This window comes from Macaca nemestrina, chromosome 6 (genome assembly GCF_043159975.1).
Source record: "Macaca nemestrina isolate mMacNem1 chromosome 6, mMacNem.hap1, whole genome shotgun sequence".
In the NCBI taxonomy this organism is placed as follows: domain Eukaryota; kingdom Metazoa; phylum Chordata; class Mammalia; order Primates; family Cercopithecidae; genus Macaca; species Macaca nemestrina.
Genome location: NC_092130.1, coordinates 40,947,476 through 40,961,648, shown reverse-complemented (window position 1 = coordinate 40,961,648; position 14,173 = coordinate 40,947,476). Strand labels below are relative to the sequence as shown.

At 53.2% G+C, this 14,173-nt stretch overlaps 2 protein-coding genes across 3 annotated transcripts; one reads left to right on the top strand and one right to left on the bottom strand.

Annotated features, from left to right (window-relative positions):
• Window positions 1–5: 5 nt before the first annotated feature.
• Window positions 6–3,768, top strand: LOC112424076 (small integral membrane protein 33). The gene is made up of 2 exons (XM_024788165.2): window positions 6–266; window positions 1,671–3,768. Exons 1-2 carry the CDS (start codon window positions 258–260, stop codon window positions 2,058–2,060), a joined length of 399 nt encoding a protein of 132 aa, XP_024643933.2. The 5' UTR covers window positions 6–257; the 3' UTR covers window positions 2,061–3,768.
• An 892-nt stretch (window positions 3,769–4,660) lies between these two features.
• Window positions 4,661–12,506, bottom strand: STING1 (stimulator of interferon response cGAMP interactor 1). Of its 2 annotated transcripts, XM_011716377.3 has the most exons (8): window positions 12,267–12,496; window positions 11,930–12,022; window positions 11,198–11,424; window positions 10,886–11,069; window positions 10,514–10,622; window positions 7,737–7,975; window positions 6,787–6,973; window positions 4,661–5,583 (listed from the first exon to the last, which is right to left on the bottom strand). In XM_011716377.3, exons 3-8 carry the CDS (start codon window positions 11,422–11,424, stop codon window positions 5,390–5,392), a joined length of 1,140 nt encoding a protein of 379 aa, XP_011714679.1. In that variant the 5' UTR covers window positions 11,930–12,022; window positions 12,267–12,496; the 3' UTR covers window positions 4,661–5,389. The 2 variants fall into 2 exon arrangements, with proteins under 2 accessions (XP_011714679.1, XP_070954436.1); XM_071098335.1 differs by lacking the exon at window positions 6,787–6,973 and having other exon boundaries at window positions 12,267–12,506.
• Between the last annotated feature and the right edge of the window lie 1,667 nt (window positions 12,507–14,173).

The following is a 14,173-nucleotide window of genomic DNA, read 5'->3' as shown; positions in this document are numbered from 1 at the left end:
CCGAAGCTGGCAGGGGGCATGAAAGGAGGCGCCAAGGAGGAAGATTAAGGTACTATCAGAGTTAAGGGCAGAGCCCAGGGTAGCCCAGATGTTCCCGGAAGTGCAAGCACAGGAGAGCGGTGAGAGTGTGTGCACAGGGTGTGTGCCCATGGTCCCCGCAGACGTGGCAGCTCCGGGTAGGGGCTGAGCTAGGGCGGCCAGCCCTCCTTTACCCGGCTGGCTGCCAGTCCCAAGGGAGCCCTGTGCCAGCCCGGACAATGCACCAGGTAGACTCTGCTCGCCCCCTCCTGCCAGGCTGAGCTGACTTCCTGCAGGGGCCCCCTGTCTGTCACCAGCCTCAGCTTCTCCTTTTCCTCTGCACATCTAGAGCTTCTTCCCCACCCCCTGCCCTGGGAGCTCTGTGGCCTGGGACCCAGAGATAGTTGCAAGGTAGGGAGAGGGGGGTGCCTTTCCACAGGAAAAGGGATGCATGTGGGAGATGGGATAGTGTGGACAGGGGGACTGAGGGGCTAAAGGACATGGGCTTGTCCTGGGCAGCCTTTCCTGGCCTTCCCATGGGGAGGGCCACGCTGAGGGTGCAGGGCTAGAGGGAGGGGCTCCACCGGCTAAGATCTGTTCCAGGATGGCCCATCTGGGAAGGGGAAGCTGGGGAGGAAAAGTTTATTGGGCCTGTGAGGACCTCAGCTCTAGGGTTTACAGTTTTGCAGTTTGCTACCTTCACTACAGTGCCACCACCCCCATCTGATATCCAGCAGGGTGGAGTCAGACAGGGGTATGGATCATGACCCCCAGCTTTTGGTAGAAGAACACTGGGACTTTGACAGAGGAAGACTGGCACAGGGTTTCCTCAATCCATAGTGGGCAGAGCCAGGAGTCCACACTGGGTACCCCCTCTCCTCCAAGACCCCAGAACCTGATGCTGAGGCCTTGGCAGGGTGGCGGGGGCACAGCTATGGGATGAGGCATCCCCCTGCCTTCTAAGTTCATGTCCCCTCTACCTCTACCTCTACCTCTCCCACCACCAGGGCACCGCCTGTCTGTCTTCCGTGTGAGTGGGGAGTAAGGGGAGCCTAAGATGCTGGACAAGGACCCCCTTTCCCCAGGACTTGAAGAAGCAGGTGCTCTCTTCCCACTGCCTAGGATGTGGGGACAGCAGCCCATAGTGTGCCAAGACTCCTGACCCAGGGCACAGGATCTATTTAAGAATTTTGCTGGAGACCTGGGAAGAGGGGACAGTGGGAGGAAACTTGGGGGCCCAAACTGTATACGCTGAACTGGGATGAAACCAGCACTCTCTTTGTCCCTGTCTGAATGTCTTTGTCTCCCTGTGTCTGTTTCTTTTTTCTCTGTCTCTGTCTCTATCTTTATTTCTGTCTGTTTTTATGTGCCTTTTTCTTTCCCCTTTCATCTTTCTTTCTCCCTCTCTGTATCCCACTCTGCCTTTTCTGACTTTTCTTTTATTGTCTCTGCTGCCATGTGGTTTATCTCTTTATTCTCTACCTCTCCCCAGGTCTTTACTCTGACTTTTTGTCTTTCTGTCTTTGTCTTTGGTCCCTCCCGCCCTCATTCTCCTGCCTCAGGTTCCTTTGGGTGTTTGTCTCTTTCTATTTTAGTCTTTTTCTGTATGTATACATCCATGTCACCCTCTTTCTCTGCCACTCTCCTCCCAGGCTGGCCACTACTCCTGGCCTTCTCCAGCTGTGAACAGTTCATCAGGGCAGGAGTCCCAGAGGCAGCTTCCGGAGGTGCTTGGTGGCATCTGGGAACAACCTCGAGGTGACGGGCTGCCCATGGTCACCATCATCGTTGCTGTCTTTGTTCTGCTAGCAGTCTGCATCATAGTGGCAGTCCATTTTGGGCCAAGGCTGCACCAGGGCCATGCCACTCTCCCTACAGAGCCACTGATCCCAAAGCCAGATGGTGGCATCTACCTCATCCACTGGCGGGCACTGGGCCCCCAAGACAGTCCTGAAGAAGCACTGCAGGGCCCTCTTGTCCCTGGCTCCTGCTCTGCACCAGATGGACCCAGGCCCAGCATCGATGAAGTCACTTATCTGTAGGAGGGAGACTTTGGAAAGTTAACCTGACCTAGCTCAGAACAAGAAACCAGGCAGAGAACTAGGGCAAAAGCAAATTGGAGCCTGGGCATCAGAGCGTCGGAAGGGCACACTGGACTCAGCTGGAGCTGCTCTCTCAGAACATTTATAGAGAAAGCCCTGTGGTGGGCAGGAGAAATCAAAGCTTGAGGGCCCTGCCCAGAAACATGCGCTGGTGGCCTTCCCAAGGTCACCTCACAAAGTCCCTCCCTCCTCTTCAGGGACCACCAGACCCCTGAATCTCCTTTTCTGAGTCTCTGCCCCTTCATTGCACCTCTAATCTCCTTCCCTTGTAATGTGAATCCAACTCAGGAGATTCTACCACCTCCCCCAAGCAGGAATGTCAGAGGCCCCGTGGAGCGGCCCTCATCCTACAAAGGCCAGCCAGGGAGAGCCCAGGCGGAGAAGCTGGTGTCTGCCTTCCCTGAGACTCACTGGGCTCAAGGAAGTGACGAACGTCTGTTCTCCTTGATCAGTCAGGGGCAGTCCTTCGGCTGTTAGGGCCCAGACCTTGTTGACAAGCTCCAAAGTCCTTGTAAGCCCAAGCACAATTTGTAGTTCAAACATTGGCTTTCAGAGGCCCCCACTGACTCTGTCTTGCCTCCCCAGAAGGGATAGGGGGGATTTGGGAGGCTCTCATGGCCTCCCACTTTCTGTGTGCCTGGGCCTGTTGGAATAAGCCTAGAATGTACCATAGGACATTTCCCAGATCTTTCCAGCTGATGAGAAAACAGGAAAGGAAAAGGAGCTCCATGGAACTTGTTTTGGGAAGGAAGGAACGGGGTGGGGACCACTCCCAGCAGTGGGAGGGCCTGGGTCTAGTCAGCAGGGGGGTCAGGATGATGCATCCAGGAGCCAGAAAGACAAAACTGGGCCTTCTGGTGACTCAGTGCCTGCTGGTGGCACTGCCTTCCCCAGCACCTCTGAATCTCACTCGTCTGCAGTTAAGAACATGCAGACAAACATTCATGGCGGGACTTCTGGTGCTGTACCCTGGGGAACTCCTGGGGACAAGAAGTGCCCTGGTGGCATCAGCAAGACCCCAGCACAGCCAGGGAGGCTGGGAAATAACAGGAGATAAAAAGGAACAGAGGTGGGGATTGCAGAGTGTGCAGAGGGCAGGCTTGCCTCCTTTGGGATCTGGGAGCGGCAGCTAAAGTGTTAATAGCTGCCCCGTGTTGTGGGTCAGCTATGTGCTGGACACCAGGCTTCTCTGTGGACCTACAGATATGATACCATTCACTCCTCACAGCAACCTCCAGGGGAGGGGCCACTGCTATCCCCATTTTACACTTGGGCAAACCGAGGGTTATCAAGATACTTAGGTAGACACAGGTACTAAGTGGTAGAGTCAGGATTTGAACCTGGGGCCATCAGACTCCACAGCCTAAGCCCCATGATAGGGACTGGATGGATTGGAAAGGCCTTTGATTCTGGGCTGGTTTCTAGTATACAAGCCACTGGTGTGATGATGGAGGATCTTCAGGCCTTGGGGACAGGGTGGCTGGGATACTTAGGAAGAGTGGGGACTGTTCCCTCTTGACTCCCTTGGCTCTGCCGTCCTTAGGGGCAGCCAGTTCCTTCTGACCCATGTGTGTCTGTGTGGAGCATTTCTCCGCAGTGATGCTGTACTCAGAAATGTATATTGAGCATTTGTGACAAAAAAAAAAAAAAAAAAAAAAAAGGCCAGGCACGGTGGCTCACGCCTGTAATCCTAACACTTTGGGAGGCCAAAGTGGGAGGATCACCCAAGGTCAGGAGTTCAGGACTAGCCTGGCGAAACCCCGTCTCTACTAAAAATACAAAATTAGCTGGGCATGGTGGTGCATGTCTGTAAACCCAGCTACTAGGGAGGCTGAGGCAGGAGAATCACCTGAACCCTGGAGGCAGAGGTTGTAGTGAGCCAAGATCATGCCATTGCACTCCAACCTGAGTGACAACAGTGAAACTCCATCTCAAAAAAGAAAAAAAAAAAAAAGTGGGAGGGAGGGAACGAGCCCAGCCTGCTGAGACAAATGAAACTAACAGAGATAGGCTGCCTGCCCTCCCAGATGGGGGTAACTGCGCCACCACAGCGTGGAATCGGTGACTCAGTTGTAACCGTGATGGCGGAAGGTACGGCACGGCAGTTGGCTGTGCTGTCCAAGGCCCTCCAGGGACTGTCCCATCTCATCACACAAACTCTTTCCCCTTGTCCCTTTGCAGGCTCTCTCATCTGGCACCTATCGTTAGTGTCACCTGCTCCTTTGAGTGGCCCCTTGCCCAGGACACAGCTGTGTACCCTCGTGGCATCATCTGTGTGCTGGCTCAGGCCAGCCTGTGGTCCCTGCTCCCCAAGCCTCTCACTGAAGAGAAAGGCACTGAAAGAACAGGTGCCCTCAGCCTGACTAGTAGGCTCTGTCCAGATGGAAAATGACACCCAGCACCCTGCTGCCCTGTACTAGGATAAGGAGGGGTGCAGGGAGGCATGCATGTGCAGGCAGGTTTGGACATCAGGGACAGTAATTCCCATCTGTTATATCAGTTAGAGTCCAGCAGGAAAAAGACGACTCACTCACATTGGGTAATCTGAGGTGTGCTTTAAAAAGGGAAAAGGGTGGAGTATAAGGAAACCGCAAGTGAGAGGGAGTACTCTAGTGGGGTGGCAGGGGCGGAGTGGGGTGGATACACAGCTAGGCTTAAGGGGCCAGGGAAGGAAGTGATGCCAGAATCCTAGAGATAGTCATGATTACTCAAGAGTTGCCCGGCAGGAGAGTCCATAGCAACCTTGATGCTGCAGGGCAGGAGCCGGGGGATTCATTACCCCAAACTCAGTCTCCTCCTCTCCTCCATTCTCCTGCTGGGGCTCCCCAATAATGGAACATGACCAGGAGCCAAAGGGCAAGGGAGCCTGTCGATACCATCGAGAGAGTTCGGCGTCCCCAGGCAGAGGAAGGGCAGAAGCCTGGGGAGTGGGTCTGGAAGGCCCCAAGAAAGACACCTGGCACATTCCCTAAGTACCTAGCATCCAGAGTTTACAAAAAACTTCCACACACTCAGTCCTCACAACAACCGTGAGGGAGGTAAGGCAGTGATTATGATCCCATTTCACAGGTTGAAGACACCGAGGCTCAGAGAGGGGAAACGACTGGCCCAAGGGGACAGGACTCATCTTAAGATGTCAAGTCCTGGACCCTTCCCTGCAAGGCCCCCTGTGGAAGGAAATAGCTCTGCTGGACATGCAGCCACTGAAGAAAGCCCCCAGTCCAGAGGCTTGGAGACCACTGGAGGCTCTGGCAGGGTGACCCTGGGTCTCAGGAGAAATCCGTGCGGAGAGGGAGGGGCTTTTCCATTCCACTGATGAGGAGCTCAGGCTCTTGGGACATTGTGGAGGTACTGGGCACCGCTGAGTTCTTCAAGCTGCCCACAGTAACCTCTTCCTTTTCCTCCTGCCGCAGGTGCCGGAGAACCTCTTGGGACAGCGAGAAGCTGCTGTCATCTGCAGGTTCTGGAACAGGGAAATGGGGGAGAGTGGAGAGAGGATCTTACACATTCCCACTCGAACACACCTAGAGGACTTGCTGGGAAGATCATCTAACCCTCCCTACCCCCTCTTCCTACCCACCCCCCAGCCACTGGGACTAGAGTTTCATGCAATCCTAGGCTAGAAGTGGTTTCAGGCCGGGCGCAGCAGCTCATGCTTGTAATCCCAGCACTTTGGGAAGCTGAGGCAGGTGGATCACGAGGTCAGGAGTTCGAGACCAGCCTGGCCAATATGGTGAAATCCCGTCTCTACTAAAAATACAAAAATTAGCCAGGCGTGGTGACGGGCACCTGTAGTCCCAGCTACTTGGGAGGCTGAGGGAGGAGAATTGCTTCAACCTGGGAGGTGGAGGTTGCCATGACCCGAGATCGAGCCACTTCACTCCAGCCTAGACAGCAGAGCGAGACTCCGTCTCAAAAAAAAAAAAAAAAAAAAAAAAAAGAAGTGATTTCAGAGAGAATGAAATTCCACCCTTTCACTTCTTTTTTTTTTTTTTTTTATTTGAGACAGAGCCTATATCTGTCGCCCAGGCTGGAGTGCAGTGGTGCGATCTCAACTCACTGCAACCTCCGCCTCCCGGGTTCACTCCATTCTCCTGCCGAGTAACTGGGACTACAGGCACCCGCCACAACACCCGGCTAATTTTTTGTGTTTTTGGTAGAGACGGGGTTTCACCGGGTTAGCCAGGATGGTCTCGATCTCCTGATCTCGTGATCCGCCCGCCTCGGCCTCCCAAAGTGCTGGGATTACAGGCGTGAGCCACTGCGCCCGGCCCCACCCTCTCACTTCTGAAGCTGAAGCTGATGTTCAGAGAGGAGCAGAAACATGCCCGAGGTCATACAGTGAGGGAGTAGTGGAGCCAAGGCTGCAGCCCCAATCTCCTGTGCCCAGTACATACTGGCCTGGGACTCTTCTGTTTCCTCTGGAATCCTAGATGAAGTGAGGGGCCCCTAGAACCCATCTCTTCAGGCTCCACTGAGGGACTACAGTCAAAGACCTAAAAAAGCAATCTGGTGTGCTGGGAAGAGGGGGGCTTCTCCCAGGGAAGGAAGGGCAGGCCCAGGGCATGGTGCTGCTGTAGCCCCTTCTGACTCTTTGGGAGACCCTGGGACCCCTGACTCCTCTTGCGCTCCAGCCTATCAACCTCTCACCCTATCAACTCCTCACCCAAGTAGACAATGAGGCGGCACTTGTTCTGAGACTCAGGGTTATCTGCCAGGATGTCCTCCAGTGTCCGGCAGAAGAGTTTGGCCTGCTCAAGCCGATCCTCCCGGCTAAATCCAGCTTGACCATATTGTGACATGGCAAACAAAGTCTGCAAGGGGGTGGCGTACTCCAGGACACAGGTGCCTGCCTAGAGGAGGTAAGAGGAAGACCAGACTAAGCCAGGGACCAGGCGGATGGAGAATGGAGGATCCAGTCTAGGCTGTGGCCCCCAGTACCACAGGCTGAGGCCCCACTCCCTCAGCCTGTAACGATAGAGTCCTGGGAGGTGGCCACCCTAATGGGGTCTATGCTGTCTGGCCTGCCTTTGCCTCTGATACCCAACTCTGAAATCAGGGACAGGGCTGGGCTAAATTTACCCTTCATAGATCCTTCTCCTAAGATCCTAGGGCAAGACCTGCAGAGCAAGGCTGTCAACTGCTCCAGCTAGGAATCAGGTCTGGGGCTGGGCTCTGGGATTCAACTCTGATCTGGGTTCCCCTGCACCCACATGAAATCCTTCAGATGTTCTCACAGGCTTCGTCTGGGGCAGCTTTATGGTCAAGAGCATGGTATAGTCAAGTTGAAATCGTCTACTTTCCAATGGTGTCTCTGAGCCTCAGTGTCCTCCTCTGTAAAGTGGGGATGCTAACAGTCCCTACCCCATAGGGTGGTGGTGAGATTTCAATGAGGTGATCAGATGACACACCCAGAATAGCATCCAGCATGTAGTAAGTGCTCAATAAATGTTACTTATCATTATCATTCAGTGCTGAATCCTGCCCAGACCTGGGACCAGCTAGGAACACTACAGCTCAGAGAAGGGCAGTGAATTTTCATCAGCGCTTGGCTAGGGCCCAGGGTTCTGGGGTCCTGACCTCTGCCCAGAGACCCCCACTCCCCTGCACACTCACCCACTGCCCGTTCTCCAGAAGCTCATAGATGCTGTTGCTGTAAACCCTATCTTTGATGCCAGCACGGTCAGCGGTCTGCTGGGGCAGTTTATCCAGGAAGCGAATGTTGGGATCAGCCATACTCAGGTTATCAGGCACCCCACAGTCCAACGGGAGGAGGATATACAGCCGCTGGCTCACTGCACCCCGTAGCAGGTTGTTGTAATGCTGATTGTAAGTTTGAATCCGGGCCTGGAGTCCTGAGGCAGGGAAGCCCAAGAAGTCATTCCTGCTAACCCTATCTCCCACCTAATTCAGGAGTGAGACCCAGGTCATTGGCCCCTGCAGTATGTAGGTGCCAGAGAATGGAGAGTCCAGTGCACCCTCATTATACAGGAGGCCAGGAGGGGCAGCGCCTCCGAAAGCCCTCCCCACCCCTTCTTTTACTGCACTGCCCTTTGCCCTCCCTCACTTCTTTCCTCAGATGTCTATGTCAGCCCCGCCCCTTTCCACCATGGCTTTCAGGGCTGAGAGGCAGGCACAGCCCTGGGAAGTGACATTTCCAGCATTCTCCTGTACCCAGATCAGTCTCCTAGCAGAAGCCCTAGGAGATAGCAATGAGATATGGAAGAGCTGCAGCTTTAGCCTGCAAGTCAGAGGAATAAAACATACAGGCTTAGGCCAGGCACAGTGGCTCACACCTGTAATCCCAGCACTTTGGGAGGCTGAGGCAGGTGGATCATTTGAGGTCAGGAGTTCGACACCAGCCTGGGCAACATGGTGAAACCATGTCTCTACTAAAAATACAAAAATTAGCCAGGCACGGTGGCACGTGCCTGTGATCTTAGCTATTCAGGAGGCTGAGGCAGGAGAATCACTTGAAACTGGGAGGCAGAGGTTGCAGTGAGCCAAGATCTTGTCACCACTGTACTCCACTCTGGGCAACAGAAAGAGACTTCATCTCAAAAAAAAAAAAAAAAAAGAGGCTCCACAGTGAAGTGGTCTAGGGTCCAGGCTCTGGACAAACCTGGGTTCAAATCCTTTCTCCTCCTCTCTCTAAGCTATGTGATGTCGGATAAATCACTTGATCTCTCAGAACTGCACTTAAAAAAAAAAAAAACGCTGGGCACAGCGGCTCACGCCTATAATTCTAGCACTTTGGGAGGCCAAGGCGGGTGGATTACCTGAGGTCAGGAGTTTGAGACTAGCCTACCCAACATGGTGAAACCCGTCTGTACTGAAAATACAAAAATTAGGTGGGCATGGTGGTGGGCCCCTAAAATCCCAGCTACTTGGGAGGCTGAGGCAGGAGAATCACTGGAACCTGGGAAGCAGAAGCTGCAGTGAGCCCAGATTGTGCCACTTCACTCCCGTCTGGGCGAAAGAGTGAAACTCCATCTAAAAAAAAAAAATCTAAGGCCGGTGCGGTGGCTCATGTCTGTAATCTCAGCACTCTGGGAAGCTGACGTGGGTGGTTTACTTGAGGTCAGGAATTCAAGACCAGCTGGGCAACATGGTGAAACCCCATCTCTACTAAAAATACAAAAAAATTAGCCAGGCGTGGTGGCGGGCACCTGTAATTCCAGCTACGTAGGAGGCTGAGGCAGGAGAAAGACTTGAACCCAGGAGGCACAGGTTGCAGTGAGCCAAGATTGTGCCACTGCACTTCAGCCTGGGCAACACAGTGAGACTTCGTCTCAAAAAAAAAAAAAAAAATCTAAAATAGTGATGGGCATGGTGACTCCTGCTTGTTACCTCCGCACTTTGGCAGGCCAAGGCAAGAGGATTGCTTGAGCCCAGGAGTTGAGACCAGGCTGGGTAACACAGCAAAACCCTCTTATTTTAAAAAATAAATAAACAAAACAGGAATGATTATTCCTTCCTCACAGGGTGTGAATTAGAAAATGCACATGAGGCCGGGCGCGGTGGCTCAAGCCTGTGATCCCAGCGCTTTTGGAGGCCAAGACGGGCGGATCACGAGGTCAGGAGATTGAGACCATCCTGGCTAACACGGTGAAACCCCGTCTCTACTAAAAAATACAAAAAAAGTAGCCGGGTGAGGTGGTGGGCGCCTGTAGTCCCAGCTACTCGGGAGGCTGAGGCAGGAGAATGGTGTAAACCCGGGAGGCGGAGCTTGCAGTGAGCTGAGATCGAGCCACTGCACTCCAGCCTAGGTGACAGAGCGAGACTCCGTCTCAAAAAAAAAAATAAAAGAAAATGTACATGAGAGCACACAACATGCAGTAAATATTTATTGAAATAATTTACGGCTGGGCGTGGTGGCTCATGCCTGTAATCCTACACTTTGGGAGGCTGAGGCAGGCAGATCACTTGAGGTCAGGAGTTCGAGACCAGCCTGGCCAATACGGTGAAACCCTGTCTCTACTATCTACTAAAAATACAAAAATTAGCCAGGCTTGGTGGCAGGTGCCTGTAATCCCAGCTACTTGGGAGCCTGAGCCAGGAGAATCACTTGAACCTGGGAGGAGGAGGTTGCAGTGAGCCGAGATGGTACCACTGCACTCTAGGCTGGGTGACAGAGCGAGATTCCTTCTCAAAAAAAAAAAGAATTCACGAGTGACCTTGGGTAAGTCACTTAATGGCTCTAAGCCCCATATTCCTTTCTGCAAACCAGGCATCATAGTGACATCCTTCATGCCTTGGGATTAAAGGATTTCGTAGACATGAAAACGCTTTGAAAAGTATAGTGAGTTCTGTGTGTTAAGAAACACAAGAGGCTGTGTGTCTTAGTGTCTATTTTGTTAGATCTAGAAATGGGGGCAGAGAGGATGGCCCACCTGGCAGGATCAGCCGCAGATATCCAATGTAATATGACCATGCCAGCCCATGGGCCACGTTGAAATTCCCTTTTTCACAGACTGCAGAGATCTCAGCTGGGGTCAGGCCCTGTGGACAGCGGGATGGGGATGGGGGGCCTCCATCAAGGACACCCAGTGAACTCCTCCTCCTCCTCCTCCAAGGCTTCCCAACCTGCTCCTGACTTGATCCCTCCTTTGCCATTGTCAAACCCACTGTTCCAGGACATTATACGTTCTACTCCATGGACTCCAACCTTTAAACCAGTTCCACTTCCAGTATTCAACTCAGGGCAGGTCACACCAGCCACAGCCTCCACTTGGCCAGAGCTTCTACCTCCCCCTGTGTCATACCTTGAGGCCCAAGAGGATGTTCAGTGCCTGCGAAAGGCCCAGGAGGGCAAGCATCCAAGTGAAGGGCAGGCCGACCGCATTTGGAAGGGAATAGTAGAAATAGCCGGACAGCAGCAACAGGGTCCCATGGTGGAATGGGCAGCCCAGGCAGGCCCGCACAGTCCTCCAGTAGCTGTCCCGGTACCTATGGGTGACAGCCAGGCCCCAGCCCCCAGCCCAGCTCAGCCAGAGAGGTTCAAGGAGGGGCAGGGCTAGGCATCAAGGGCGTGACATGTTGGAAACCCTGTCACCATGGGTACTGCAGTGAGTCACCTGGAGTGGATGTGGCGCAGCTCCTCGGCCAGGCTGCAGACCCCATTTAACAGCTGTCCCAGCTGCAGGGAGGCTAGGTGGAGCACCAGGCACCGGAGAATGTGCTCTGGTGACTCTCCTAGCCCCCAAAGGGTCCCCAGGCAGGCAGTCAGCAGAACCAAGGCTGCCTTCTGGGCCCCGTGACCCCTGGGACATGGGATGGATGGATGCAGACTGGAGCGGGTCATCTGTGGGCACCAAGAAATGCATGATCATTCTCCCCTTGCCCGCCTGCCCTTCTGGGACTGAGGCTCTGGCTGGGCATTTCCTCCCAGTTCCCCTTTCCCTGGTGCCCAGCCACTCCCAAAGGCTGCTCTTAGAGACACCTCTAGGAGACAGGCTGGGACTTAGTCACCCCAAAGCTCCTGTCTCTGCGATGTTTGCTGAAAACAGAGCAGGTCCTACACACACATGCCCCACCAAGCCCCAGGGAGACCACAGGTGTGGTGAAGAAAGAAGGCAGCAACTACCCCAGACCCAGACTTGAAGCTGTCCTGTGCAGCCCTACCCAACCAAGAACCCTTGGGGACCTGGGTTCCCCTGTCCCCGGAACTCACCCCAGGGAGGACCTTAGTCAATAAAGTGGAAAACAGAGCTCAGAGAGTGGGGATAGGGCAACCAGCAGGCACCCCCTCGCCTCTGGGTGCCAGGGGCCCTAGGCTTGGCATTCTGCCAGGCTGATCTTGAGCCTACCGTCTGCCTCCCAGACACAGGCTGCTCTGGATGATGACGAAGAGAGAAGGCCCGGCGCTACCAGCAGCCAAGGGCAGCTTCTCTGAGTGCAGCCTGAAAATGAGACGTTAACAACGATTGATTTCTCCACAACACTCTAGCCCTGGCGTCTCTCCAAACCACAGCTTTAGTGGTGCTGGGAAGGAGGGTATTTCCTCTTCCTGGGGAGAGGTAGGACCCTTCCCTCAAAGCCCTGATGAGCTGGACCTGAGTCCTGGGGTCAGGGGTGAGGTTTGAGAAAGACTCCGTTCCATTGCCCTATGCTACCCCCAAACCAAGCATGTTTAGAAACACTCACCACAGTCACAGCTCTGAACACCAGGTTCCCCTCAAGCCACCACGATCAAACACACTGTGCCCAACACTGAGCAGGACTCCACACGCTCACCAAAGGCAGCACACACATCACACAATGCTTCCCGTCTCATATTTTTCTTCTGGTTCCCAGAATGCAGATTCTTTTTCTCAAAAGTGTGACCTAGGAGGGAGGAGTGGAAAAATGAGCAGTTATTTCCGGTAACAAGAGCTTTTTTTATAAAGCGCTTGGTGGGAGAGGAGGGGCACAGAGGAATGGGGGTTTGGCTCTTTGCAGGAAACGGCCACGCCTGTGACTTCTCCAAGAGAGCCTGCTGGTTCTGGTTGTGGGGATGATATTAGGTAAGTGCAAAAGTAATTGCGGGCCTGGCACAGTGACTCATGCCTGTAATTCCAGCTCTTTGGGAGGCTGAGATGTGTGGATCACTTGAGGTCAGGAGTTCGAGACTAGCCTGACCAACATGGTGAAACCCCATCTCTACTAAAAGCAAAAATTAGCTGGGCGTGGTGGTGGGCGCTTGTAATCTCAGCTACTTGGGAGGCTGAGGCAGGAGAATCACTGGAACCTGAGAGGCAGAAGTTGCAGTGAGCGGAGATTAGGCCATTGCACTCCAGCTTAGGCAACAAGAGTGAAACCACTCCAGCTTAGGCAACAAGAGTGAAACTATCTCAAAAGAAGAGAAAAGAAAAATGATCTAACCTACATTGTTTGAGTGTAGGTTATAAAATCCCATGCATCAACCTAATAATAATAATTAATAATAATAATAGTAATAATAATAATGTGTTTACCTTGTTCCAGACATTATGCCAAGTGTTGCATATATCACTTCACTTGTATATCATTTCACCAGCCACCCTGTCAGGTAGGTATAATTCTAGCCCCATTTTATAGATGGATAATCCAAGGCTCAGGGAGGTGAAATAACTGACCTAAGTAATTGAGAGTGGGGACTTGAAGCCTGGTGGCTTGCTCCAAAGCCCAACTTGCTCTGGCCTTGATTTCATGCCAGTAATCCCAGCACTGGTGGCTAGAAGAGCCACCAGAGCACATTCTTCAGTGCCTGGTGCTCCACCTAGCCTCCCTGCAACTGGGACAGCTGTTAAATGGGGTCTGCAGCCTGGCCGAGGAGCTGCGCCACATCCACTCCAGGTGAGTGGAGGCCAAGGCAGGAGGATCACTTGAGCCCAGAAGCTTGAGGCCAGCCTAAGCAACATAGGGAGATCCCATCTCTAAAAAAAAAAAAAAAAAAAAAAAAAAAATTAGCCAGGCGTGGTGGCACACGCCTATAGTCCCAGCTACTTGGGAGGCTGAGGTGGGAGCATCACTTGACCCCTGGAGGTAGTAGAGGTTGCAGTGAGCTGTGATGGCGCCACTGCACTCCAGCCTGAGTGACAGAGTGAGACCCTATCTCAAAAAAAAAAAAAAAAAAGACCAGGGGCAATGGCTCACCCTTGTAATCCCAGCACTTTGGGAGGCCGAAGCAAATGGATCACTTGAGGTCAGGAGTTCGAGACCAGCCTGGCCAACATAGTGAAACCCCATCTCTACTAAAAATACAAAAAATTCGCTGGGCATGGTGGTGGGCACCTATAATTCCAGTTACTCCGGAGGCTGAGGCAAGAGAATCGCTTGAACCTGGGAGGCGGAGCTTGCGGTGAGCCGAGATCGTGCCACTGCACTCCAGCCTGGGCAACAAGAGCAAAACTCCATCTTAAAAAAAATAAATAAATAAAGTCCAGGTGCAGTGGCTCACTCTTATAATCCCAGCAATTTGGGAGGCCAAGGCAGGTGGATCACCTGAGGTCAGCAGTTCGAGACCAGCCTGACCAACATGGAGAAACCCCATCTCTACTAAAAATACAAAAAATTAGCTGGGCGTGATGGTG

Coding starts and splice junctions, on each gene's coding strand:
- STING1 (XM_011716377.3), bottom strand. CDS start 11,424: ATGACCCGCTCCAGTCTGCATCCATCCATCCCATGTCCCAGGGGTCAC. Junction 11,070..11,197: donor CTGCGCCACATCCACTCCAG/GTGACTCACTGC, acceptor TGTCACCCATAG/GTACCGGGACAGCTACTGGA. Junction 7,976..10,513: donor TCTGCGGCTGATCCTGCCAG/GTGGGCCATCCT, acceptor TCCCTGCCTCAG/GACTCCAGGCCCGGATTCAA.